Source organism: Mustela lutreola, chromosome 2, assembly GCF_030435805.1.
Source record: "Mustela lutreola isolate mMusLut2 chromosome 2, mMusLut2.pri, whole genome shotgun sequence".
Lineage (NCBI taxonomy): Eukaryota > Metazoa > Chordata > Mammalia > Carnivora > Mustelidae > Mustela > Mustela lutreola.
This window is the reverse complement of record NC_081291.1, coordinates 10103074-10130457: the sequence shown is the minus strand read 5'-3', so window position 1 is coordinate 10130457 and position 27384 is coordinate 10103074. Positions and strand designations below refer to the sequence as shown.

The 27384-nt window shown below is 54.6% G+C and overlaps 1 protein-coding gene and 1 long non-coding RNA gene across 7 annotated transcripts; one reads left to right on the top strand and one right to left on the bottom strand.

Annotated features, from left to right (window-relative positions):
• Positions 1–548: 548 nt before the first annotated feature.
• Positions 549–21211, bottom strand: PKN1 (protein kinase N1). Of its 4 annotated transcripts, none has more exons than XM_059160234.1 (22): positions 21003–21211; positions 16400–16703; positions 15106–15257; positions 13878–14013; positions 11148–11293; positions 10635–10848; positions 9646–9840; positions 8874–8983; positions 8637–8780; positions 6955–7030; positions 6733–6874; positions 6549–6642; positions 4318–4397; positions 4163–4238; positions 3989–4080; positions 2641–2817; positions 2368–2430; positions 2168–2244; positions 1822–1964; positions 1444–1551; positions 1283–1363; positions 549–829 (listed from the first exon to the last, which is right to left on the bottom strand). In XM_059160234.1, exons 1-22 carry the CDS (start codon positions 21021–21023, stop codon positions 626–628), a joined length of 2835 nt encoding a protein of 944 aa, XP_059016217.1. In that variant the 5' UTR covers positions 21024–21211; the 3' UTR covers positions 549–625. The 4 variants fall into 4 exon arrangements, with proteins under 4 accessions (XP_059016217.1, XP_059016218.1, XP_059016214.1 ...); XM_059160235.1 differs by lacking the exon at positions 21003–21211 and adding an exon at positions 20835–20969; XM_059160231.1 differs by lacking the exon at positions 21003–21211 and adding an exon at positions 19950–20021.
• Positions 20082–27384, top strand: LOC131823648 (uncharacterized). Of its 3 annotated transcripts, none has more exons than XR_009350628.1 (3): positions 20082–20219; positions 21774–22014; positions 22967–27384. It is a non-coding gene; the product is annotated as an uncharacterized LOC131823648 (long non-coding RNA). The 3 variants fall into 3 exon arrangements; XR_009350629.1 differs by lacking the exon at positions 20082–20219 and adding an exon at positions 20880–20992; XR_009350627.1 differs by lacking the exon at positions 20082–20219 and adding an exon at positions 21272–21519.

Sequence of the window (27384 nt, the reverse complement as noted above, 5' to 3'; positions counted from 1 at the left end):
GGCGATAGAGGCGCCGCCTGAGCCTCCCGGGTGTGCAGTTCCGGGACTCTCCATGCAGAGGCGCAGAGACGCCACACGAGGAGCTGGAGCCGCTGGAGCCTGCGCAGAATTTGCCACGGCTCCAGCCCCAGAGCCCTGGTTGTCTCGAGGAGCAGCTGAGTCGGAACCCTCGGCGCTTTGCGCTCCTGCCGCCGACAGAGCTGACCCCAGCAACAGTTCTCTCATTGTGGCCCTGCTCCTCTAACACATCCCCAAGGCCACCAAACCACACCCATTAAGGGCCTCAAACTCCAGTGCCCATAAACACAGCTCCCAACCCTTTCCCATCTCGCCTGCCCATGCCCAGAGTGCCCACCTCCCCCTAACCCTCATCAAGTGACCCCCCGCCCCGTACCATAACCCAGGGCATCTCCCCGTCACTCCTTATGCCCCCCTGGCCACCCACCGGATCTGCACCCACCAACTCTCCCCATTTCCAAGTACACGAGCTCCTGCCCCGCCCCCCATGCCACCACTAGGTGGCATGCACACAACGAGGAGTCAAAAGATGCATGGATGGGGCAAACCCCAAAGGCCTTTTTAAAAACTACTGAGAGCTTGGTCGGGGCAGGGGCAGGGGAGAGGGCTAGCAGCCCCCGGCCACGAAGTCGAAGTCCTGGAAGGCTGCTTGCTCTGTGGCCGTGAGGGGCCGCGCGTCGCGGGGCGGGCTCAGTGTGGGGGCCTCCCCCGTGAACTCCTCATCGAAGTTGCTGACATCAGTGCGGCCTGACAGCTTGGGCACAAAGGGAGGTGGCAAGCGCCGGGCCAGCAGAGTGTCCCAGCCCAGTGTCTAAGTGGGGGAGAAGGGGGAGAGAGAGGAAGAGGTCAGCCAGGGGTGGGGGTGGGGGGCAGGAGGGGGGTGCTGCAGACTGCAGGAGGGGCCAGCTCTTTGTGCCCCATCCAGCCCTGCATCTGTGGGGATAAGCATAAGGAGTCACAAAAGAGAGGCGTCAGGCGGGGCCTGTGGACCCAGTAAGGATCACAGTGTGAGCTTGGGGAGCCCTGGGGTGGGAGAGAGGGGTTCAAACCCAGGGCAGTGGCCCCACCAGGCCAGCCGGGAGTAGATGTGGGTGTAGGAGGGTCAGTGGGTGTGAAGGAGGGTGTAGGAAATGGAGAGGACAGTGTTGGAGGGGAAGTGTCTAGATCTGGGTAGGGGAGAAATGGACAGGCCCTGAGGGACTGGGGTGGGGGGAATGACCAGGTCTCTGGTGGGCAGCCGGCCAGGCACTTGGGGTGACCTCACCCTGTAGAAGGGCTGCTTTTTCACATCCTCTGCATCCCTCTCACTGGATCCCAACCTCCGCTCTGGGTTCCTCCTCAGCAGCTGGTGGGGAGGGGAGGCATCAGTTTTCCCCTTCCTGGCTCCCGACCCCCTCCCCAGGCCCAAGTTGGGGGACTCCTCACCCTGCGCATGATGCCAATGGCCTCAGCTGACAGGAAGCGTGGGTAGCGAACCTCATCATTGACTATGCTGTCAAATACCTCCTCTTCATCGTCCCCTGGGAATGGGGACTGGGGACAGGGAAAGCCAGGATGAATTAGACCCCGCCTCTGACCAACCCCATCTGAGCCCTCTGCTCCTCGCACCACTCCACCTGGGTGCTGGCTGAGGTGGGAAGGGAAGCACCCCATTTTCCAGACTCAAAAATTGAGGCTAGGGAGGCAAAGCCAGCTGTCCCTATTACACAGCACATGGAGGCACTTTTTGATCCCACCCCTAGGTACAAGCAGTTTCCAGCATGATCCCAAGGTCAGGCAGGGCGGGGCAGACTGGGGCCTCACCTCACCAACCAGCATCTCATAGAGCAGCACGCCCAGCCCCCACCAGTCCACTGCCCTTGTGTAAGATGTGTCTGTCAGCACCTCGGGAGCCAGGAACTCCGGGGTCCCACAGAATGTGCTGGTCCGGTCCCCATAGCCCATCCCTGGGGACAGTAGGGCCATGTGAGGTTATGGGGAGAAGGGGGCTCCTGGTGGTAGCCCAGCCCAGCATGGGGTGGCCCAGACAGCCACCCCATCCCAGGGTCAGGGTAGGGGGTAACCCAGGTAGGGCTTGGAACTCCATTCCCTCCCCCACTCTGTCTAATCCCCAGAGGCCAGCCCTTCAAATCCCAGCCCCGCCCCTCACCCTCCTTGCAGAGGCCAAAGTCTGCGATCTTGACATAGCCCTCGGTGTCCAGGAGCAAATTGTCCAACTTCAGGTCCCTGTGATGGGTTGGGGGGATGTAAAGAGGGATGAGGCGGGGGAGTCTGGGCCCTGCCTGAAGCCTGAGGGCCCCTAGTGGGCAGCATGTGCATACGAGAGCACAGGCACGCAAGGGCACACACCTGTAGACGATCTTGTGTTCGTGGAGAAACTGCAACCCCAGCACCACACAGGCTGAATAAAAGCTGCAGAGAGAAGCTAGTGTGATGGAGCCAGGCCTCCCAGCAAGGCAGGCTGGCCACAGAAGCCAGGCTCCCACATCCTTGACAGCTCCCCGGTCCCCCGAAAACTCCAGGAGGCTGGGGGGGAAGCTGGGGCCAAAAGGTGGAGTGGTAGGAAGGGGGCTGCCGCAGCCTGTTGGGTGCTGAGGCACGGGGGTAGGGGGGGTAGCTCACACAGCACGAGGCTCTGAGAACACGTCACTGTGGATGTGCAGCATGAGGTCCCCGCCGGCCGAGTACTCCATCACGAAGCACACATGCTCGGGCGTCTGGAAACAGCCGAACAGGTTCACCAGGAAGGGGTGTCCTGCTCTGGTCACTGCTGCCAAGATCCGCTTCTCACACATCAGGCTGGGCGGGGCAGGGGGGTGGGGCTCAGAGACCACAGCAGCCCCCTCCACCCCAACTCCCATACTCACAAGAAGTCCCTGATTGTCAGCTGTTTGCTGAGGACCTTGCATGACTGTGCAACCTTCGGCAAGTTGCCTAAGATTTCTGAACCTCAGCAGCTTTGTCTGCTAAACAGGTCCCCAGAAGCTACCTGTCATCCCAGTAATAGTCCCCCAGTATCCCTTTGGGTAACACAGCCAGGGAGGGCTAACTGGAGCACCCACCTTCCTGGCCAGAAATTGGTTTGGGAATGGGCAAGCCAAGGGAGTGGGGCTCAATCTCAGGATTTCTGCAGTTATTATTAAGGACGAAGGGCTAAAACTAGTGGATGAGCCTTACTCTGCTGGGGTAGGGGGCTATTTATGCCCCCTGGAGAGGACTGCAAGCAAAGCCCACAAAAAGGAAAGCTGACAGAGATGTCATCTGAGCACCTGGATATAGCCGTGCCTGAAGTACTCCACCCCTGGACTTTTCTGACCCAGACCAATAAACTCTTTTGCTTAAGCCTATCTGAGTTGGGTTTCTGATTAACAAAAGGATGTAAGAAGATTAGGGACAACCTTGATGCCTCTACTGGGCCTTTTTACAGGGGGCCAGGTACTGTAGTATGCTCTAGATGTATCCTCTTACTTAATCTGCCTGAAAACCCTACAAGAAAAGCATTATTATGCCCCTTTTATAGATGGGGAGGCCATCAGAAGGGCAAAGTGACTTCCCCAGGGTTTCTAAACACACTTGTGGCAGGGTGGGATTTGAACCCAGGGCCCTGATCCAAAGCAGAGCCTGGGCAATGGTGCCATTAAGGGTACAGACTTCAGGGCCTGAGTCCCTAGGTTTGAATGCCCGACCTGCTGCTCACTGGCTTTGTGATTTGGGGCAACTTGCTCAACCTTTCTGTGTCATCAGCAGAATGGGAACAGTAACAATATTTACCTCATAGGGCTGTCATGGAGAGCAAGTGAGTTACTGAACAAAAGGCGCACAGTGGGTGCCTTCCAAGAGTTACTATCTTAGTAAGTGCCAGTGACTGGCATGAATCACTGCCCAGCAGCTCCAGAGAGGGGACTGCTCTGTCTCCCATCTCCCAGAAGAAAAGACTGAGGTTCTCAGAGGGCTTGGGCCAGGTCCCCACCTTTCAACCTCATCTCGGGCCACAATGTCGCCTTTCTTCAAAGCCTTGATGGCGAACAGCTCCCCGCTGGGCCGAAATTCAGAGAGCAGCACCTGGAACCACAGTGGGGAGCAATGGCCTTCATGGCCAGCCCGGGGACTCCCCATTCCCCCAACTCCTTGGCCCCCGCCTCACCTTCCCAAAGTGACCCCGGCCCAGCACTGCCAGGAATTTGAAATCCTCAAGGGTCAGGGGTGACTTCTTCAGAGGGCTGTGGAGAGAGGACACTGGTGGGGACAAGGACAGCAGGCAGCGGGGGAGGGGGATGGTGAGTAGGGGAGAGGTGTCACCTGCACAGGGCAGAGCCTGGGGTCTCCTGAGTCTCTGAAGGCAACTCGGGGGTGGTGGCAGTTTCCGGAATCGGGGAGCTCTGCAGCAGAGAGAGGGAAGTCAGAGGCACCCCATAACTACAAGAGCTGCCAAGGCTCCCATCACCTCTGACCTCGCTTTTCCTCCCACTCACCCTCTCGCTCACTGCCCTCCAGCCACACTGTCCCTCCCACTGTTCCCTGAACACACCAGGCATGTTTCCAATCCAGGACCTCAGCACAGGCTATTCCCTCTACTTGGAATTCTCTTCTCCCCCCACATCAGCACAGCTGCTCCCTTACCTCCTTCGGGCATTCATTCAGATGTCACCTTCACGGGTGGTCAGCCAATCATCACAGCAAACAACCAGCAGAACCCCCCACACCACACACATACATATTCCCTGACCCCTTTCACTTTTCTTTCATGCTGTAAATATTTTTTACTGTTTGCCTACATTTTTCCTTTACAGTTACTTGTCCTAAGAACTACTTAATTCTTTGTTTGTTTGTTTTTAAAAGATTTTATTTATTTATTTGACAGACAGAGATCACAAGTAGTCAGAGAAGCAGGCAGAGAGAGAAGAGGAAACAGACTCCCAGTGAAGCTGAGAGCCCAATGCGGGGCTCAATCCCAGGACCCTGGGATCACGACCTGAGCCGAATTCAGAGGCTTGAACCCACTGAGCCACCCAGGCGCCCCTGAACTACCTAATTCTTCATGGCACATGTGTGCTTATAACTGAAAAGACTCAAAATTACTATTGCAAATGGGAACATATGACAACCGGTTCCTCCTCCTCTACAGACACAGCTCTAAAAGGCCATCAGTCCAAATAGGCATCTGGTGGGACACACGGGCCTCTCGGGCCCCCACTACCATCCCTAGAACCAGCTACTGTTCATGATTTCCTGAGTACCTTTCTAGATACCGTCTATACCCACATAAGCGAAAGTGCCGGTAGAGGCTTCATTTTCCTGGCACCTTCATCCTGCCTCTGCTGCTGGACAATCTGTCTGGGAAATCACCCCAGGACGTGTCACACACACGTCCTACTCCACTTTGCGGTTTACTTAGCGCTGGCTCTCCTATGGATGGACTCTGACATGCCCACTTTGGCCTACACTAGGCCACTGCAGCCAACTTCCTGGGAGTGCGCTTGTGTGAGTGTCCAGACTGGGAACTCCTAGGTCAGGACGATGTCCTGATTTCAGCCCAGCGAGCTATGCCCTCCCGAGGAGATGCAGCAACTGCTCCCCTTCCACCGACTGCATTTCCCCGAGTCCTGCCCAGCATTTGGCAGTGTTAAACTTTGGGGTTTTGTTTTGCCAAACTCATCTGAGGATGTATCTCCTTACGTTATTATTATAAATATAATACAGAAGCATATGCTGTCATCTTCAGTTCTTTTTAACGAGGTATGAAATGCACCCAGTGAGCTGGGCCCAGGGGCATGCCCCTGCAGACGTGTCCACCTGGGTATGCGTCGCACGGAGCGGGGGTGGGTAAACCAGGTTTTGTACAGTCTGTGAGCTGAGACTAGCTTTTACATTTTTACATTTTTAAAGGGTTGGGGGAACATCAAAAGGAGAGTGATACTTGGGATCTGTGAAAGTGACATGACATTCCAAACATCGGTCGCCATCAAGAAAGCTTTAGTGGAATACAGCCACGCCCACTGGCATACATGTGTACCATCTAGGGCTGCTTTCTACAAGGCCACGTTGAGTCATTGTGACTGAGACTCTCTGGCCCACAAAGCCGAAGATACTGACTCCATGCCCCTTTACGGAGAAGGCACACGTGCTGATCTCTGACCCAGAGAAGATGCACAACGTCGCCCTGACCCCCACAGGCTGCCTTGGATCTCCCTCCTACCACAGCCAGAGAAAACCACCCTCATGACTTCTAGCCTCGAAGTAAGTTTTAAACACACCCGTTCTATGGGCCAGTGCACTGAGCACAAGGTGAAGCAGCTTGCCGTGGGTCACACAGCTAAGAACTGGCGGAGGAGGGACATGGACCCAGGTGGCCTGGCTCCTGAGCTTATGTTTTGATTCAGGATAGAAAGTGGGACCCTGCTTCTAGCAGAGATGCGTGACCCGGGAAAGTTCCTGGTGGTCTCTGGGCTCTGAGCTGGGAGAGAGGCCTGGAGGAGGAAGCTTTGATGCTGCCCAAGCCAGGCTTAGGGGGACAGGAGTGGGACACTCACCACACTCGATGGGCTGGAAGGTGGACCCAGAGGACTCTTCTGGGACAAGCTATCCAAGTCAGCCCCGAGGTTCAGCTTCTCCACAGATATGTCACTGCAGAACAAGGAAGGAAGGGGTGTGTGGGACCCAGCACCCTGGCAAGCAAGCAGGGACAGCCTAGACCTCAGGGACCTCCCTCCTTACCCTGTGCACCGGGCCTCAGTTCCCGGAGAAGCCCCAGGGCTGAAGGTGCCTGTGCCCGTGGCATTGGGGATGAGTCTCCGAAGCAGCCGCACCCAGGTGGCAACGTCAATGTTCATCTGCCGAGCGCGCTGAAATGCTTTCCCTGGGGCAACAAGGATGGGCTCACCCTTCACGGTAACTGTGGGACTCCTGGCCTCTTCTCCATTTTGCCCACCCCCTCACCTTGTTGCTTGGAGAAAATTTTCTTCTGCCTTCGGAGCCGGGGTATCCTCTCAATGACAGGGTTGCGGAAGGTAACCTGGGAAGAGGGGCCAATGGGTGGGAACCCACCCCCACCTCTAGGTGGTGGGGAAGCCCTTAGGAGTACAGGTATGCACACCCTTATGTTTTGGGGGTTCCAATCACTATGGCACCACATCCAAAACAGCATATTAAGAGAATGTAACCTATTTGGGGTTACATCATCTAGGGTCTTGATTTCCCCGAGTGTGGTCCCACACCAGCAGCATCACCTGGGGACTTGCCAGAAATGCAGATTCCTGGGCCCCCGCCTGGACCCACTGAATCAGAAACGCAAGGCTGGGGCCCCACAGTCTGTGTTTCAACAATTCCTCTAGCGGATATGGGGAAGCCCCCAATCTAGCTGAATTCTCCCAACTCCGAAGCATCTTCTGGAAGGTGCTAAAGTCACAGAACTGTGTGACTTAAGTGTGTGTGATATCGTTGCCACTAGTCATACAAGGCTATTTAAATTCAGTAAAATTTAAGTAACATTAAAACTTTAGTTCCCAGGTCCCCCTAGGCACATGTCAAGTGGTTGGCAGCTAATATGCTAGATGGTCCACGTATAGAACATTTCCACCTACAACAGAATACAACTATTGTAGGCTCATCCACAAGAGAATTCTAGAAAGTTCTATTGGCTGGCACTTTAGGGGAGGCAGAAAAACCAAAAAGAATGCTCTAAGTGAACCTTGAGGGTGAGCAGGACTGCCTCAGAACTCACCCCCACTCCCACCCCCACCTTTCCCACTTGGTTTTGGCTGGTCTTCCTAACGGAAAACTGTTTCACTGCCCTGCCCCTGAAGTCAGCCCTTCTCCTGCTCTTTTCCTTCAAGCACAAGCATATGTTAGGGGCACATTTAAAGAATTATTGAGGAAAATTTTGGCTGACTTTCCTACTCTGCCTGTTTCCTCCTCTGTCAGATGTGACTAAGGATGATTCCTCCTGAACTGGGCTGAAGTGGGTTTACAAATTAATTGAGGATTTACAAATTAATGCCGGCAAAGCATGTAGGGCGGGGCTTGGCTCACACCACAAGGGGTCAGCTAGGAATGTTATTTAGATCGTGGGCTCTCAACCAGGGGAGACAGTGGCAATGTCTGGAGACATTTTTGACTGTTTCAACTTGCAGGGAGGGTAGTGCTGGCTTCCTGTGCGGGCAAACCAGGGACGCTTCTCGAAATCCCACAGGGCAACTAAGAGTGATGTGGCCTGTTAGGGTACATCTGTCCATAGTGCCAAGGGTTGGGTACCCCAATTTAGATCTTAACCCTGACATCACTGCAGAAGGAATTTCTCTCTACTGGACTGTAGCTTTGGTCACAATCACCCTGACATGTCACCAGGCTTTTCTTTTTTTTTTGGCTTGGTAAAATTTTGTAATTTCTTTTTTCTTTCTTTCTTTCTTTTTTTTTTTTTAATTTCTTCCCTTGGAACAAAACCAATCCCAGCTTAAGTGGTGTCACTGACATAGTGATATAACTAATACCAATTACTAACTAATTACACGTATTTTTTAATCAAGGTTCCGAGACCAATCCAGAACAGATCTCCCCTTCCAGCAAACTGGGAGCAGGAGATGCAACAAGTGTCTTCGCAAGGTCAGGGGTCAGGGCTGTACCTCAGCCACCAGGCAGCCCTGGGGTTCCATGTCCAGCTGCACTTCATGCCTCTCATTATCCAAGAAATCCTCCAACTTCAGGAATTTGAGGGCACACAGACCCCGTTGGTCCCGCCAGAACACGGCCAACTCCAGTTCCCGAGCCTCGAGGGAGAGGAAGTGGGCCATCACTGGGGGTGCCCAAGGTCTGGAACCCCTCCTCCTCCTCCAGGCCCTGCCATCCCCCACCTAGCTCACCCTTTCCAGCTCCAGAGTAAAGCTCTGGTCCCAGGCATTGGGGCCACACGGCTTCCATGATGTCTGCCCCACCACGGTGTTATCCAGCTTGAGCACAGTGCTAACCTCGCCTGGAATGAGGGGAGAGGAAGAAATCAGAAACGTTTGGAGTTGGGGGGAGCACAGCTCATATCTTAGTAAAGAAATCCCCCCCCCACATTACACTCTGCCATGTGACCCTGATCAAGAGTTATGGTTCTGCCTTTCACCTCAGGTGTTTAACCAACTTCCAGGGGATTTCTGCATATGGTGTGAGGTGGAGATCCAAATTCACTTTTACTTCATATGCAACTTCCAGCAATATACTCCTAAGAATTTACCCTGGAAAAATGCATGCAGGTATACACTGGGACGCAAAATGCTGCCACATTTTGGCCATTGTGAATAATGCTGCTAAAGACCTGAATGTCCAGATATCAACTCGAGTCCCTGCTTTCAACTTTTTTGGGTATACACTCAGAAGTGGGATCACTGATCGTAGGGTAATTCCATGTTTAAGTTTTTGAGGACCGCCATAACATTTTTCACAGTGGCTGAACCACTTTACCTTCCCAACAGCACTGCAGAGGGGTCTAATTTCTCCACAGCCTCCCTAACACTTGTATTTTTTTTTTCTTTTAAAACAATCCATCCTACGGACTGGAATATAACAGTTTTTTTTTAAAGCGTTACGAGTGTGTGATCCCAGGATCCCCAGGGCATCTCATCCCTCCAGGGCTTAACGCCCACTCACTGGTGTTCTCAGCTTCCACTTTGAGGCTGCTCCGGCCACTGAGGCTTCCACTTCGGCTGTAAAGGCCCCGGGCTGGGCGGCTCAGGAAGGTGGTGCGGCTGTCAGGGGTCCCGGGCCCCCCGACTGGGGGGGAGGGGTTCCAGGGGATAGTCTCTGGAAGGTCCTTGCAGCCTACCACACGTACCTCCAGGGTTCCTGAGGGAGGGGCAGGCTCAGGGAGGCCCAAAGGTAGGCCAAGACAAGGGGAGGGGCTGCGGGGGAAGTGGGCATGTCCAGAAGTGGCCAGCATATAGGTGGGATTCGGTGAGGGACAATTAGAGTGGAGCAGGGGGGTCTGATCCTGGGATGACTGTGCCCAGAAGTGAAAATATGGGGCAAGAGGGAGGGGGCGAGGCTGGGGTTGGGCCAGGCTGGGGAGGCGCTCTGAATGCTTGGGATTTAGTGACAGAAGATAGGTTTAAGGCATAGGTCAATGACGGAGACAGTGGGGAGCCAGGTTGGACTAGGAGGTTCAGGGTAGGACTCAGGGAGCTGACCTGAGGCCCGAGATGGGGGCAGGGACCTTGGGTAAGGCTGGTCTAAGGCAGAAGTAGTGGCTGAGGGGTCTAAGGAAGGAGGAGCTGGCTGGCTTTGGGGGCAAGGGGCAGATAGTGGTTCAAGGCTCAGGGTTCTGAGAGTGAGGGGTTGTGGGACTGGGCTGGAGGGCTATGGCTGAAGGAAAATGGCCAGGTATGAAGGGGTAGTGATGGGGACATGGTGAGCATAGGGACAAGAGTTCAGAATCAGAGGGCAAGCCGGGGCCAAAAGTCCAGAGTGCATGGGGCCCAGGGCTACAGGGTTGGGATGAATAGAGAACAAAGGAATAGTAGGATGGAAGTCCAGGGGTAGGGAGAGCAGAGATCTAGGTTAGGGGGCCTTACGACTTGGAGGAGAGGTCGAGAGTACAGAACTGCGAACGTGGGGTATGGGTGGGGTAGGCAGGGACCCACCTGTGAGTGGCGCGGGCTTGCACAGGGTGCTATACTGCGTGGGGGGGAAGGGCTCAGTCAGGCGAGCACTAAAGGCTGCGGACGAGGCCGCAAGAAGCTCCTCACGCAGCAGCCGCCCCTTTGGATGGTCTGCAGGCAACTCCCCCAGCCGCCGCTCCAGCGACTCCCGCAGCAGCCCCAGCTTCTGGTTGGACTCCATTAGCTTCTCCTGGGCCTGTAATAGGAGGGACAGAGTGGGGCTGGGGTGGGGCCTGGCTAAGTCTTACCCGGCCCAAGCTCTCAAATCTTCTGGGTCCTATTCCTGGGCTCCCCATAAAGCTAGGCCCCACCCCCTGGCTGATGCCCCACCCCTGGCTGAGGTCCCGCCCTGCCGAGGCACCGCCCCTTGCTGAAGCCTCACCCTTAAGGCCCTTGCTGCCGATTCCCGCCCCTTTGCTGGGGTCCAGCCCCTCACCGAAGCCCCGCCCCTCACCGAAGCCCCACCCCTCACTGCGCTGAAACCCCGCCCCTCACCTCGCTGACCGCCTTGCGGTCTGGGGTCTTGGCTGCACCGAGCAGGCGGAGCACATTCTTGGCCCCCTCGGCCACAGCGTGCTCCACTCGGAAGTGGTGCCTCAGTTCCTCAATGCGCAACTCCACGGCCCCCAGGTCTGGACTCCCTGTGGGCGTTGAGCGCAAGGTGGTGAGGCCAGCCTAGAACCCAGGCCCAACCACCCCAGCCCCAGACATGCACTCATGCGCAGGGACGGGCACTGGGGATAGATACACCACCACCAGGATGCATCACGTTTTTCCCAAGCGAGGGGTCATGGTCAGTCAGGCACATTCCCACAGAGATGCAATCGCTCTTTTTCCAAACACCCACAGGGGCCATCCCAGGGACGGAGCTGGGCTGTCATACAGGGACAGTCATATACACAGGTACACTATCAACACAGGCTTAAAGGACAGACGTGTTGGCAGGGTCCCATTTCATCGCCAGGGACTGTCACAGGGACACTGTGGGCATTTGGACAGCCAGAAGGAGATAATCACACAGGCACAGGGACACATGGAGGCAGAATGGCCAGATCTATCAAAATCACAAATGAAATTGCCCTTCGATTCAGCAATCCCAGTTCAGGAACTTTATCCCACAGAAACACCTCTGCACTTGACACGTGAACATGGTATTCACTGCAGCTTCTTTCTAGGAACAAAAGATTGGCAATAACCCTGTTTCTTGCAGGAGGAGTCCGGGTAAATGAATGTGTTTGTCCACAAGGTGAAATACAAAGCAGATGGGAGCACAAGGGCACTGTCACACAGAGACCATCACACTGTCACTCACAGGGTAACAGTGGCATTATCGCTTTGTCACCAGTGTAGGCACGCTGTCACCCACAGGTGGAGGAACACACACTCACAAAGATACAGTCACACCGCCACACAGGGACATTGTCACATGGCAGAGAGACATGATCGCAAGACACAAACATCCTCATGGGAAACATTTACACCGTGGCAAAGTTCCTGGGGCTCTAACTCCGGCTCCGGGATAATCATAATCACACTGGCACGTGGATAAGGCACAGGGACAGGTGAAGAAATGCCATCACACGGTCACACATGTGGAGAGGCACCCACAGGCACAGAGACCCAATGTTGCAGGGAAACAGACTGGCTATGTCCCAGTACGAAGTCCCAGGGATACAGCCATGGCCCAATATAGGATGGCCACAGTCACCCAATGGCACAGGGATAGCCATAAGAATACAAGAGGCACAAGGCTGTGGCTGGCCACAGTATCCATAGCTGTAGGTTCCAAGGACAGTCCCCCTGTCCTATATATTGACCCCAACTCAGACTGTGGCACTCAGAGAGAGTCACAGTATCACTCACAGATGTGTGACACTCACCTAGGCACCAACAACACACAGTGTTACAGCAAACCTCATGTCCGTACGCATGTTGTCTGACAAACACAGTCACACTCTTGCCCCTTGGCCTGCTGTCACATGTGCCCAGATAGTCACCAAGACTCTTACACTTAAAGGGGCAAAACTGCACCAGTAATCAAGGTTTCAATGTCACCCAGAGGCACAGGGACATGATCACACCATCATATACAGTTACTGAAAAGCCCATGTCAGTATTCCCAGCACAGGTGAGTAATCACACGGAGGCCTCCCCTACCCCAAAGACACACACACTGTCACAGAGTTACAGACCCCACTGCTATGGGCTGAATGTTTTTCTTTCCCCCAAATCCACATATTGAAACTCAACCCCTAATGTGATGGTATTAGGGGTTAGGAGGTGGGGTCTTTGGGAAGTGAGGATGGAGCCCTCATAAGGGAGGCGCTTGGAGAGCTCCTCTACCCCATCCACCATGGGAGGACACACAAAGCAAGAAGGCAGCTGTCTGTGAACCCAGGAAAGGGCTCTGGCCAGACACGAGAGTGGCACCTTGATCCTGGCCTGCCCGCCTCCAGAACTGTGAGCAAGACATTTCTGTTGTATAGAACTGTTGTTACGGCAGTCCGAATGCCGTAATACCCTGTACAATTCATAACGCTCTCTCTGTTGTGGTGACACACAGACTCCCGTAGTTCCTGGGCCACACACACAGCCCCTGGTCCCCATGGTCAGTGTCCCCCCAGCAATGGCACATATGAATAGCACGGCCTCTGTAGCCCTTGCATAAGTCACGATCCTGTCACAAATTCAGGTGAACAATTAGCTTAAGGCACCCCTGGGCATTCACATAGACACACACATGGAAACAGACACGCCCGGTGAACGCCCACAGTTCTACACAACTGAGGCCATGTGACAAGGCAGCCACCTAGTCCAGGGGCCCGCAATTTCTTCTCATGAGGAGCCGGGGGTAGGTATTTTCAACTCTGTGGAATATGTGGGCTCCATGACCCCTGCCTGGCCCTGCCGCCGCTGTGCAACAGTGGCCTTCAGAAATAGTAAATGAATGGACATGGCTGTACGTCAGAAAAACTTTATTCACACCAGTAAAAAGGCAGGGGCAGACTGGGTCCCCAGGGTGTGGTCGGCCAGTAGACCACCTAGTGCAAAGCTTCTATGGGACAAAACAGGAAACAGGCCCAGGGACAGTCAGGAATGGGTTTGGGTCATCCTGTGAGTCACAACAGCAACCTCCCTGCCTCAAGCAGCATCCCCCTATGGGGCCAGGAGCTGAGTCCTGCACAGCAGTATGCAGGCTACACTATATTGGGGCAAGGGGCTCACCTTGGGCCTCATCCAGGGCTGCCTGGTTCTCCAGCTGGCCTGCCTGCAGGGCGCGGTGAAGCTGCATTCGGATGATGTCTATCTTGGTCTTACTGTCCTGCAGCATCTGCTGGGCTGTCAGCAGCAGTTTCCGGTCCTGCGGGTGGGGAAGGGCAGTGAGGGGCAGGCTGGGGAATGGGGTCTGACTGCTGGCCTTCTATCCACACTGTGCAGGCTCTGATGACTGTGTCACAGGGGAGGATGTGTGGGTGTGATAGCAGGGCTATCCGTGCATTCCCAGGTGCAGAGGCGAGAGGTAGCCCCCAGCACTGGAATCCCTGCCACCTAACAGCTGGATAACTCCAGGCAAGCCGGTCCTCCTCTCTGGGCCTCATCCGCAGCGAGGAGAGTACCAACAGTACTGTCTGCCACTGGGCTGAGGGTTAAAGGAGCTAATCCACAGGCAGGGCTCCAACCCATGCCTGGCATCGGGAGGCACTGTATCTGTCAGCTGTCAGAATGGCACATATGTGGGTGAGGGTCCCGAGGGGAGGGTGGGGCCCTGACTACAGCCACATCGGGGAGTCCAGCGGGGACAGGGTAGGTGTGGGAGACACCAGAACTGGGCTGTGGGGGTGTCTGTGTGACAGCTCCAGACTCTGGGTGTGAATGTCATGGTCTGTGTTTCTGTGTGTCCAGGTGTGCTGTGGGCCTGTGCTATGTGTCCTGGGTGTTATATGACAGGCTGTGTCTCTGTGTCTAGAGGAGGCCGGGGTGGCTATCCTCCACGTGTCCCCCAGTGCTGTTACTGCCGTCTCTCTGGATGTCAGGATAGGGCACACGTGTGCCTAAGTGTTGATACGACCCTGTGTGTCTCTAGATGTTGCTCTGACCGTGGGGGAGTCTCTGGATGTTAGGTGTTGACCGGACCATGTGTCTATGTGTCAGAGAGCGGCCACCAGCAGAGGGTGAAAGTCGCCCTGACTGTGGACATCTCTCGAGTCTCTGGGGTAACTGGGTATTGGAGGGACAGCCTCTGCCTTGCGTCTACCACCACACACAGCCATCCTGTTTCTCATATGCCCCCACAAGCTGCCCACATCCTGGGCCTGCCTCCAAGTCACCTGTCAGTCCCTCCATCCCCAACCCCAAGGGTCTCAGTTTCCCAAGGGGCAGACGGATACAGGTGGCTCCCCGGTTCCCACCCCGCAGCCCGTCCTCTGCTTCCCAGTGAGCAAGCCGCTCTTACCTTGGTGCTGCCGTTGCTGTATGTCTGGATCATGTTTTCTGCTCCCTGCTTCACCTTCAGCTCGATGGCCAGCTGCTTCTCCAGGCCGGCCACACGGCTCAGGTTGGTGGCCGAGCAGGCCTGGGTACCTGCGCCGGGGGACTGGGGGGCATCTAAAGGTGAGGGGGGGGGCAGGTGGGACAGAGTCACAAGAGGCCTCACCTCCATCTGCCTAAGAGGCTTTGCCCAACTGAGAGGATCCACCCTTTGCCCAGCCTGGGTTCTGCCCCCAAAGCCAGGGAGAGGAGGAAATGAGGGCCAGGGCTCAGAAGATCCCCCCGCCCGCCCTCCCAGGGAAATGTCCTCAGCTCCAGCGCAGGACAAGCATGAATGAGTGTGGACAAGCATCCAGGTGTACATGAGTCCTTGGTGTTAGTGTGACTGTATACAGGAGCCCCCAACCACTTCCCTGGCTGTGCGGGAGTCTGTGGGTTTGGGTATGGTCATGTCTATGCCCAGAGGGAGCTGGCATGGCTGAGTACGTGTCTCCCCAGGTGCTCATGTAACTCCATGAAACGGCAGGTGTTACTCAGCATGACTATGTGAGGTCTGGGTGCTGGGGTGACCCTGAGCACATTTCCAGCTGTTGGCAAACGGTCCATTCAGGTCTCCAGGTGCTGGTACGACTGTGTCTGTACCGGGTCTGTCTGGGCGTTGGTACAGTCTGACCCGTACGTCCCTGGATGCTGGCATGGCTGTGTGTGTGCTGGGGAGCGGTGTGACTGGGGGAAGGGCGGACCCTATGTGCGCAGCTCATTGCACCAGATGGTCTCTGAGCACGGACATGACAGTGTCGCTCTCCAGCTGCTGACCTGCCACGGTGCTGTATGGGTGTCAACGGAGTCTGCAGGTCTTGTCTGACTGTACATGGGAGCATCCAACTGCGGCTGGGACCATGTGCGTCTGTAAGGGTTGGACAGCTGTGTGCATGTGAATCCTGGGGTTGGTGTAACCATGTGTAAGCGGCTCTAGACACTGTCTGTGTGTTGCTGTAACTGTGTGTGCGTCTCTCTGGGTGCTGGGTGGCGGCGTGGAGGTCTCTGGGTATTCCCACAACAGCGTCTAGGTCCTCAGGTGTTGTCTGGGTGCTGGGGTGATAGCGCAGACCTTGCTCTGGCTGTTGGGTTTGGTGTTTCATTGGATCGCGTGTCGAGGTTGGTGGCAGTCATGACCTGGCATGTCTCCCTGGAGATCCGCAGGGTCAGGGCTAGCCTTGCTCCCAGAGACCACAGTGGAACCCCCAAGCCCCTCTCACCTCGGGCAGCGGCTGCAGGGTCAGGCAGCACCACGTGGGCATGCAGCTCCTGCAGCTGCTGGTGCAGCAGGTCAAGGCGGCGGGAGGAGCCGCGCAGCACCAGCTCCACAGGGCCGAGGCTGCGGCCCAGGTCCGTGGTGGCCCGCCGCAGGTTCTCAGCACCCTCCTTCAGCTTCAGCTCCTTGCGGATCTCGCGCCGCAGCCGCTCCCGCTCTAGCTCCAACTGCTGCTGCACCCCAGGAGCCGCCAGGTCAGCACCTGCCAGGCCCAGCTGCTCCAGCAGGGACCAGCTGCGCGGCTCGCTCTGCAGGAGATGGAGCACAGTCAGTGGGGCTGGGAGTCCGGGGCAGGGCATGGACCACCACACTCAGCCAGCTTGGCTTGGCCTCTTCCTGGCCTGGGTGCTTCCAAGATATAAACTCTGCCCCCCAAAACTGAGAGGTGAGACAAGGTCCTGACCCTGCTTCCTGAGTACCCCAAACAGTGAGGTCCCTACTATAGGGCCCTCTTCCTTCCATGTCCCCTCAGCCTAGGGGACCCCATAAATACAGTCTTGTCTCCCTTCATCTATTCCTTACACAGTAGAATTCTGGAGGACAGGCCCCATTATGTCACCAATATGCCCCCAAACTAGGAGGTCTCCAACTTCAGGCCCTATTTCCCATTGCCCCCCCAAAAAAGGTCCTGAGGGCAGACCCCCTCCCTTCTGTTGTCCCCCTAAATTAGGCAATCCTGAGCATGGGCCCCAACTCCCCTCTACTGTCCCTAAAACCAGGTCCCAAGGGCAGGCTCCATTTTCCCTCTGCTGCTCCTCAAACAAGGAAGTATCAGGGTAGGTCTCTGCTGCCCACCCCCAACCAAAAGAAAAAAATGGGCTTGAGATCCAGAAAGCAGGCCCTTTTCCTCTCTGCTATGTCCTCAAACTGGGAGGTGCCAAGGGCAGGCTTCTCTTCTTCCACTATAACCCTAAACTACGTCCTAAGGACAGGCTCCCTCTCTCTCCTGCTGCACCCTCAAAGTAGGAGGTCCTGGGACAAGCTCTGTCTCCCCTCCTCTCATTGTCTACAACTAGACCCTAAAAAGCAGAGCCCTGTCTGCTTCCTTCTCTATTTCCCCGACCTGGGCGCGTCAAAACACCCCACATAATTTCATCTTCAAAACAGAAAACTCCAAACCCATCTCCTCCCCTTGGTCCAAAATCAAGAGAGGGCGGGGCCTCCAGCCTGTGTCACTGGGGTCCTCTTTGTCCCCCAACCCCGACCCCAGCCCCCACCTCCAGCTCCTGGTCCAAAGGGGGATTGGCCTCCGCCATCCTGGGTCCCGGCTGAGGGCCCCGCCCTCTTCCTGAACCTCAGCCCTGCCAGGGCCTCTTGACCGCCACTTCCTCTTTCCTGCTAGCTCCCAGCAGCCCCTGCGTGGGGCCAGCTCTGGGGCTCTGGGGCATCTAGGGGACCTTTTCCCTCAGTGCCCTTCTCAGGAGGCAACCAGAGATAGCCCCCGCTCTACGTCCTAGGAGGTTGCTAAGGTGCACACACACCTCGCACGCTTACTGGTGTAGACAAGGAGACCGGCTCCCTTGAGTGTATACAGGCTCCAGGGACTGACCTACAGGCACGTGCACAAAACACAGGCAGGCAGATGCGTGCACGCCCCTGTGCCCACCCCATGTACGCTGATATGCACATGCCGGCCAAGGAGTGCTCCTATGGGCCGACCCCTTCCTTGCAGACGCAGGCCGTCCCAACTTCCGGCTTCCTCTCAGTCCGGTCACTCACCGCTGTGACCACAGCTGGGGCCCACCCAGGCCAGGGGCACCTCCCTGAGGCCTACATCATGAGGAGACAGTGCTGGAGGGCTGAGGTGAGGGTACCCACAAACCAGTAGCCCAATAAAGACCAAGTACGACTATTAATAATAAGACCAATTATTGTGAGCTCCACCTAGGTCACCTAAAGCAGGTCCACAAGGTGGGTGCTGTTATCACCCCATTTTCAAGACAAGGAAACTGAGGCCTGGAGTGGTGACATAACTTGCCCTGAGGCCCCACAGCCAGCAGGAGGAATGGCTGGGATTTAAAAGGGGAGTGCCCACAATCTGATCACCAGCTAAGCATCAGGCCTGGCACTAAGTGAGAATCCCCACTGGGTGAACCCATTTCACAGATGAGAAAAGTCTTTGTTGGCTCCCAGCCAACCCGGAGGGCAGCTTCCCCCAGCGAGGTTTAGCGCAGGTCACCATCCTACCAACCCATCACACGAATCCCGAGTGGCTGCCACAATTCTCCCCCACTTTCCAGGCAAGGAAACGGGCTGAGAGAGGAGACAGCTGCAGATTGGGGTGCGGGGTGGGGGGGGGCAAGTGGAGTGGGAGTGGTGATCACCACACACACCTCCAGGGGCACTGGGCAACAACCAGAAACATTTTTGGTTGTCTCAGCTGGCGGTGGGGAGGGAGTGCTCCTGGCGTCTGTTGGGCCGTGACCGGAGAGCCTACTCCACATCCTGTTGTACACAGGACAGCCCCCCCCTCAAACAATGATTCAGCCCCAAATGTCAACAGTGCTGAGACTGAGAAACCATGCATTAAAGGACAGAGACTCACACCCAGGGCTGCGACCATGACCACCGTAAGGACTGCCTAGCAGCCCCACCTGCAGAACACAGGCCCATCTACACCTCTTCCCTTTGGACAATGAACACCCTCATTGATGGACACGCCGGTTTTTCTGGCGGCAGAACCATGGCTCAGAGAGGCAAAGGCACTGGGTCCAGGACACACAGTGAGAAAGTGAGAGAGCTGGAATTTAAACCCATGTTCACGTAATACTACTAGCTGGTGACCAGACCTCACCCACCACCCAGCCCCATTCCATCCCTAGCGGGCAGAGCAGGGGACAGCCACGATCAAGCCAGCTCAAATAAGGCAAGTCCAGGCAGAGAGGAATAGAAGCTGAGGCCTGAGAATACCCAGAGCTGGGGTGGAAGAAGGGAGTCCCAGCCTCTTGGGTTCTCTTCCCTTGGGTGACTCACTCCTACCAAGAGGGCAGGGGTCACCCAAAGGCCAGCAAGGCAAACACATGATCAGGAGCCTGGCCCAGCCTTGGAGAATCCCTGCTCCCCCACCTCCCACCATGGCACACGGGACCCAGGTCCAGAGGGTCCATCTCGCAGAATCCCCCCCTTCCCAGGACAGCCAGAGATCTAGACCCTCATGTCCGGAAATTTCAATGCTTTGGGCGTTTCCGGAATCTGGACAGGACATCCGTTTGCCGGACACAGAACAGACAGGCATACGTCGGGACAGACAGAGGTAAGGGGTGGCAGGCCCAAGCAGGCACAAGAAAGGGATGAACAGGAGGGGAAAAGAGTGGGGAAGAGATGGGAGGGGGGACCACAGCACAGGTCCAGCCTCATTCCAGGAATCACAGCCTCCACCCAGGTCATGTTTCGCACATGCTAAGTGCATGCATGAGCCAGAGGAATCCTCTAGAGCCCTCCCAGGGCTGAGGGTAGAGGCAGAAACCCCGGCCCACCCAGCCCCAAGGTCTGACCTTATGTGATCGGCAACACCAGATACGCCCAGCTCCACGGCAAGGCTGACAGGCCATCAGCAGGACTGGGGTGGGGGACAGGGGAGCATGGGGGGAGACACAGAGGGGTTGGGGGCAGGTGCAGAAGGAGACGAAAACCCAGTTACACAGCAACCACAGGACAACAAAGGGATTTTGAGGCACTGAGGGCACCAGAGCCACACAATGTGCCTCAGATTCTGAACCAAAGCTCAGGAGTCACTGAGGCCTTGCTTGTCACAGATGTGGAAGGTGAGTCCAAGGCTGTGATGTTCACAAGGTGGTACCTGGAGAACCTGGCTGGTGGCAGGTTGGTGCCAGGCTGTGTGTGTTTATGTGTGTGGGAGGGGTGACCCAGCCCTGCCACCCGTACCCAGGTAGAGTTCCAGGTACAAGAGAATCCCCCTCTGGGATAAGGCTCCACCTGGCAGCCCTGAGCATAGCCATGTGGGTCCCCCATTCTTCAACCTAATGAGGTGACTCTTGCACTTCCTCCAACAGGTGCCAATCTGGGTGGCGTGGGGACCATCATAAAGCTCAGTCTGGAGGCGGGGGTGGGGGGCGCCAGAGCTTTGTTGTGAGGGGGAGGAGCACGGACTGAGCGGCCTCCTCCCCTCCGGGCCACTGCGCCAGGCACCTGCCCCAGGTGGAGTGGCACCTGCCAGGAACCGAACGCGGGGGGGCGGGGTGTTGGTGGAGGAAGGAGTGCCGCGTTGAGAGGCGGGTGCGACAGGCACCGGGACGCACAGCCAGCCACAGACACTCGAGTAGCGCTTCCGCCGCTCCCCCTCTAATTTTCGGGGAGGGGCGGAGCGTGGGGGTGCGGCGGGGGCCTTCGGAACCTCCCCGCTCCCCCTCGGTGCGTACCTTCACCTGCCGAAAAGTGGACAGTGCTGGCTCCACGGTGTCGGCCCAGGGAGGGGGCACGGGGCGCTCGGGAGACCCCCACCTTGACCGCCCGGGCCCCGGGGGCCCCGGCAACGCGCGGGCGGGGGTCCCCGGCCGCCGGACGGCTGCGGACACAGGTGCGCCTACCTGCACGGCGTCGCTGGCCATGTCCTCGCGCCGCCCGCCAGGGGTCCCCGCGCGGAGGGAGGGGCGGCAAGAGGAGCGCGCGTGCGCCCCGCGCGGGGCGGGGAAGGGGCGGGCGCCGCGCAAGCCCCCGCCAGCGCGCGGCCCGCTCCGGCCTGCTCCGCTCGGGCCCCGCCTGGCCAGGCCGCCGCGTCCGCGCGCCGCGCCCTCCGGCCCCAGCGGCCGCCGGGCCCGGTCACGTGACCACCGAGGTCGGCGCCCGGGGAGGGGGCGGGGCCGAGGGGGCGCGGCTCCCGGCGGCCCCCGGGGCTGCGGGGTCTTGCCTACAGGCTTCTCGCAGTCGGCAGCTGAAATCACCTCGTCTGCTCCCCACCGCTTGCCTGGTTCTGCATCCCCACTCTGCCCAGGGGTCCCCTATCTGAGCGCGCGGGAACCCGAAGAAAAGACTGAACCGCGTTAAAGCGGGGAGTGGCAGAGGCCTTTGGGCCTTTCGGAGCCCCTCTAAAAACAAGAACAATATGTATGTCTCCGCCCCTCCTTTGCAAGCTCGGGTCTTCTGGGAAGGATTCCCCTATTACCTGGAGACACGCTCTGGGCAGATCTGGGTTCAAATTACAGCATCCCTTGCTTGGGGGAGCTCCAAAGTCCTAAGAGCGCCTCATCTGTGAAACGGGTTTTATCTACCCACCGCTCGTGCATGCCAAGTGTTGAAAACACAGTAAGCGCTCAATAAATGTTAGCTGTTGTCATTTTTAATGTTATTGTTGTTGTTAGGAAAATGGCTTGAATCCCGACTCCTTCACTGACTCGCCGTAAGATCCTGTGGCTGCTGAGCCTCAATTTTCTCCGTTGTACAATGCAGACCTTGTCTGCAGAGCTGTTGCATGCAGGTGGAGTTCCATAGATGCAGACTTGTGCCCAAGCGGAAGAGAATGGAGGCCTCTACGGAGCTTCTTCGGGGTCTCTAGAACGTGCAGCTTGGCTCTTGGCCAACCCGCACTCCCTTGGAAACCCGGTGAGTGAGCCAAACCTTGGTCCTTGGTCCCCGGGGCTCGGGGCGGGGAGCGCTCCCTGGCGACTGAGCCTAAACAAGGGCGCCCTGCGGGGACGGGCCAAAACACAGAGGGCTGTGGGAACCTTGGTTACCTAGAGACCAGGGCGCGATGTTTTCTCCCCACCCCTCCCCCCTTTTTTCTTTTAAATTTGGAGAGTTTTAAACAGAGAAAGAAAAAGGAGAAGGAGGAGAAGGAGAATGACACCCATCCAGAATCTGCCCACTTCTCACCCCTTCCACAGACCCCACCTAGTCTGGTTTCATCCCTCACCTGGACCAGCACAGGAGCTTCTTCCCCAGGACTCCCAGCTCCGCCCTTTACTTTCTACTTTATTTTCCTCACAACAGCCTAAGGATGTCTGTGAACCCCTGAGTCAGGTCACATCTGTCCTCTGCCTAGATCCCTCCATGGCTTCCACTTTCTTTAGAGTAAAAGCCAAAGTCCTACCTGAAGACCACAGGCCCTGCACAATGTACCTCCTTGACCTTGCCTTTCCCCTCTTCCCCTTGCTCACTCCATTCAGCTACACCAGCCTCCTGGCTGCCCCTCAATTATTTATCAATTGAATTAAAGAAACCTTTGAGCTATTTCTTTTGCTCCCAATTTACAGATGAGGAAACTGAGGCATACATCTCCCCAAGACTTTGACAATTTAGGTCTCCATTTAAATGTCGCCGTCTCTGAGAGACCATTCTATACAGCCATATTTATTTAAAATATGGCCTTGTTTTATTAATTTAAACCGTCACTCCTCTGAAATTCCCCAGCATTTGGCTTATGCTCGCTCAGTTTTTGTGAGATGAGTGAGCAGACACGGAGGCTAGGTGTCAGGAGAATCCCCAGTTATGGAGGTGGGGTGTTTACAGCCCTTGTCCTGTCTTCTTCTAATTCTTCTGCCCATCTGTTTTACAGGTGGAGAGAATGTGGCAAGTCTAGGCTCCAAGCTGGCCCAGGGATTAGGCCACTGTGTTTGGGGATGGGCTTTCTGCTGCCTGCCAGGTCCCAGGCTCCCTCTTCCCTGGATGGAGCTGGGGAACCCTGCCAAGTTCTCGCTCCAACCTTCCAACATTCGTTTATTCAGTGAATATTTATCGATGCCCGCTGGGGACTTTGGTGGCACTGGAAACAGAGTCGCACTTAGGCTTGCAACAGGGAGACCAAGGACTTTTTGTGCAATCTCAACCGAATATGATAACTGCGCTGGCGCCTCCCTGCAGCTGCTCTGGCCCCTCTCCAGGCTGCTCTGGGGCCTCGGAAACCCTGACCTGTTCCTGGTTCTCTAGAGGTCGTAGGAAAAACACCCACCCCTCACCCTGGTCTACAGGGTATTCTTTTGTTGTTGTTGTATTTAAGATTTTATTTATTTATTTGAGAGAGAGAGAGAGAGAGAGAACATGAGAGGGGAGAGGTCAGAGGGAAAAGTAGACTCCCCACCAAGCAGAGAGCCCAATGTGAGACTTGATCCCAGGACTCCAGGATCATGACCTAAGCAGAAGGCAGTTGCTTAACCAACTGTGCCACCCAGGCGCCCTGTCTACAGGGTAGTCTTATCAGGCCTGTGCCAACCTGTCCAGCCACATCCCCCTGTACTCCCCTTATCCCCATCCAGCAACACTGGTCTTCCTTCTGTTCCTCAAATGTTCTCACTTTACTTCCAACCACAGGGCCTTTACACTGGCTGTTTTCTGGTCTGGAATGTCCTTCCATCACATCTCCCAATACTAGCCTTTTCTGATCATTTAGGTCTTTGTTTAAATGCCCCCTCCTCCAAGAGACCTTTCGGTACCCTGTCATATTTATTAAAAATATGGCCCTGTTTTCTTTATTTTAACTGTCACTCCTCTCTGAAATTGCTCAACATTTGGCCTATGCTCACTCAGTCTTTGCAGAATGTGTGAGCGGACACAGTGTGAGGTGTCAGAAGAACGGTATCCCAAGACAGCCCATGCCTTAAGGAGGCAACTGCCCTACTGTGGGAGAGGCAGAAGGGCTGGCACGAAGGACAAATTGGGAAATTACAAGGGCGGTAAAGATGAATAGGGTGTCTCACTGAAGGAAAAGCAGGGCAATGTCCTAGAAGAGGTGAGGGAGAACCTGGGATGTCCTGATTCTTCGCCTCATCTCCATTCCGTGGCCCTCATTCATACCACTCTGGTCGGATGGTCACCACCCCTCAAAAATGCTTATTCCTATTATTCCTCATCCCTTATTCCAGGGCCTCTGCCTGCCATATTTTCCTTCTCCTCTTGGCATTCTTTCTTCTCCACTTCATTTCCATCTTGGCTCAAATGCCTCCTTAGAGAAGTACTCCCTGACTGCGTCTCTACCTAAAGCAGGCCCCACCCCATCTCTACTAAACTCTACCCCTCACACTGCTCCATTTTTTTCTTCCTTGCAAATTTTAATAGACTTTACTTTATTTTCTTTCTTGTCTGTCTCAATCAGGATGTCAGCTCTCCAAGAACAGGGATCATTGTCTGTCTTTTCACTGCTGAGTCCCCAGCTTCTAGAACAGTGTCTAGCACATGGAAAGTGCTGGAATAAATAGCTGTGGGATGTACAGGTGGTTGAACAAGCAGAGCATCATGGGGTATGGCTGCAGGGTTTAGTGCTGATGAACCTGGAGCAGGGACAGTCTCCAGATACCACAGATGATGGGGATGGAGGGCCTCCAGCACCTCCCTGAAGTTCGAACTTGACCCTGAGGATTGTGGGTGCTGCTGACGGATTCTTAGCAGAGGAGGAACTGAATGAGGATTCTTTCTCAAAAGGCTCTTTGCAAACCAAGTCTCCCACCAGCCAACTGGGGGTCAGAAAAAGAAATGGGAGTAGATTCATCTGATACTAGAAAGGCTAAATGTATCAACAAAGCTAAACTCAAAAACTTTGGGTTGAGGGGGACAAAAAAAAAAAAAAGTAGAAAAAAATGATACAGGGGCTCCTGGGTGGCTCAGTGAGTTAAAGCCTCTGCCTTTGGCTCAGGTCATGATCCCAGCTTCCTAGGATCATGCCCAGGATAGTACTGCATTGTGCCCCCAAATAGGCTCTCTGCTCAGCGGGGAGCCTGCTTTCCTTCCTCTCTCTGCCTGCCTCTAGGCTGACTTGTGATCTCTGTCTGTCAAATAAATAAATAAAATCTTTTTAAAAAGAAAGAAAGACATGATACAATTTGACACTGCTTATATCAATTACTGAAAAACAGAAAGTGAAACTATGTATCAAGTTTATTTTTAAAAAGGGGCGGGGGCAGGGAGAAACATGTTCCTGGTGTGCCTGGCACCCACGATGAGGTGAGTGAGGTGAGTGAGGTCATCTCCGTTCAAATCCCGGCCCCACTACACACACGAACAGTACGATTCTGCGATTCTGGGCAAGCTATTTCTCTGCTCTGTGCTTCAGTTTCTTCATCTGTGAGACAGGCTGATAGAGGGGCACCTGCCCTCATAGGGCTGCTGGGAAGCTTAAATGAATTAATTCTTGTAAAGCGCAGAACAAAGGGTCAGTTCAGTGTCATCCTTTTTTTTTCCCCCCAGTGTCATTCTTTTTATTTAGGTTGTTGTTTCTGCAGTGGGGCAGTCAAGGGGAAGTGGGAAAGTGAACGTAGGTGACTTTTATTTTAACTATAAGGTGTGTCTTTTAATTTTGATCTTTGATTGTTAATTATTTTGATTGAGGCACAACTTAACATCTGGTGAAGTGCACAGATCCTTTGGTGTGAAGCTCTGTGATTTAAAAAATATATATTATTTATTTATTTATTTAAGAAAGTCAGAAAGAGAGAGAGAAGAGGGAGGAGTAGAGGGAGAGGGCAAGTGGACTTTGCACTGAGCGACCCAGGGTTCCATCCCATGACACTTAGATCATGACCTGAGCTGCAATCAGTAGTCAGAAGCTTAACCAACTGAGCCACCCAGGTCCCCCACTCTGTGAATTTTTATATATGTCTGCACATACATATATGTGGCCTATGGCCACCGTCTCGTCTTCTCCCCATTGTATGCATTTGACTTGTGTCTTTTGCCAGGCAACCTTAGGGAAATTCTATCATCATAGATTAATTTTGCCTGTACTTGAATTTCGTACCACATGGGATTGTTTTATAATTTTTTTAAATTTATTTTTTCGACAGACAGAGATCACAAGTAGGCAGAGAGGCAGGTAGAGAGAGAGGAGGAAGCAGGCTCCCCGCCAAGGAGAGAGCCCGATGTGGGGCTCGATCCCAGGACCCTGGGATCATGACCTGAGCCGAAGGCAGAGGCTTAACCCTCTGAGCCACCCAGGGGCCTCTGTTTTATGATTTTTTAAAAATATCTGTGTTTTTTATGCCTGGATTCTTTCACTCAACATGTTTTGTTTTTTCTATTGAAATTAAATTCATGTACCATAAAATTTCCCTTTCTTAAGTGTACGATCTGTCTGATTTTTCAATATATTCACAAAAACATGATTTTTATTAATTTTACTTATTTATTTTTCGTACACCCAACTTGGGGCTCGAACTCATGACCCCGATCAAGAGTCATGCTTTTCAGGGCGCCTGGGTGGCTCAGTGGTTTGGGCTGCTGCCTTCGGCTCAGGTCATGATCTCGGGGTCCTGGGATTGAGTCCCGCATCAGGCTGCTGAGCGGGGAGCCTGCTTTCCTCTCTCTCTGCCTGCCTCTCTGTCTACTGTGATCTCTCTCTGTCAAATAAATAAATAACATCTTTAAAAAATAATAATAAATTTAAAAAAAAAAAGAGTCATGCTTTTCAGACTGAGCCAGCCAGGTGCCCCAAGAACATGATGTGTTTTTGAGATTCATCCATGATATTGTATATATCAATAATTTATTCCTTTTTACATGCCAGGATATGGATGGACCACAGTTTCTTCTTTTATTAATAGTTGATTATGTATGTATATATGTATGAATGTATGAGTGTGTGTATGTATTTAATTGAATATAGTTGACATAAATATTATGTTGTATGTAATATTAATTTCAGATGTACAATATAGTGACTTGACAATTATATGCATTATGAAATGCTCCCCACTGATGAATAGTTACCATCTGTTCCCATACAAATTGTTGTCTATATTCCATATGCTGTACTTTTCGTCCTGTGACTTATTTATTTTAAAACTGGAAGTTTGGGGGCGCTTGGGTGGCTCAGTGGGTTGAGCCGCTGCCTTCGGCTCGGGTCGGGATCTCGGGGTCCTGGGATCGAGTCCCGCGTCGGGCTTTCTGCTCAGCAGGGAGCCTGCTTCCCTCTCTCTCTCTGCCTGCCTCTCTGTCTGCTGTGATCTCTGTCTGTCAAATAAACAAATAAAATCTTTAAAAAAAAAA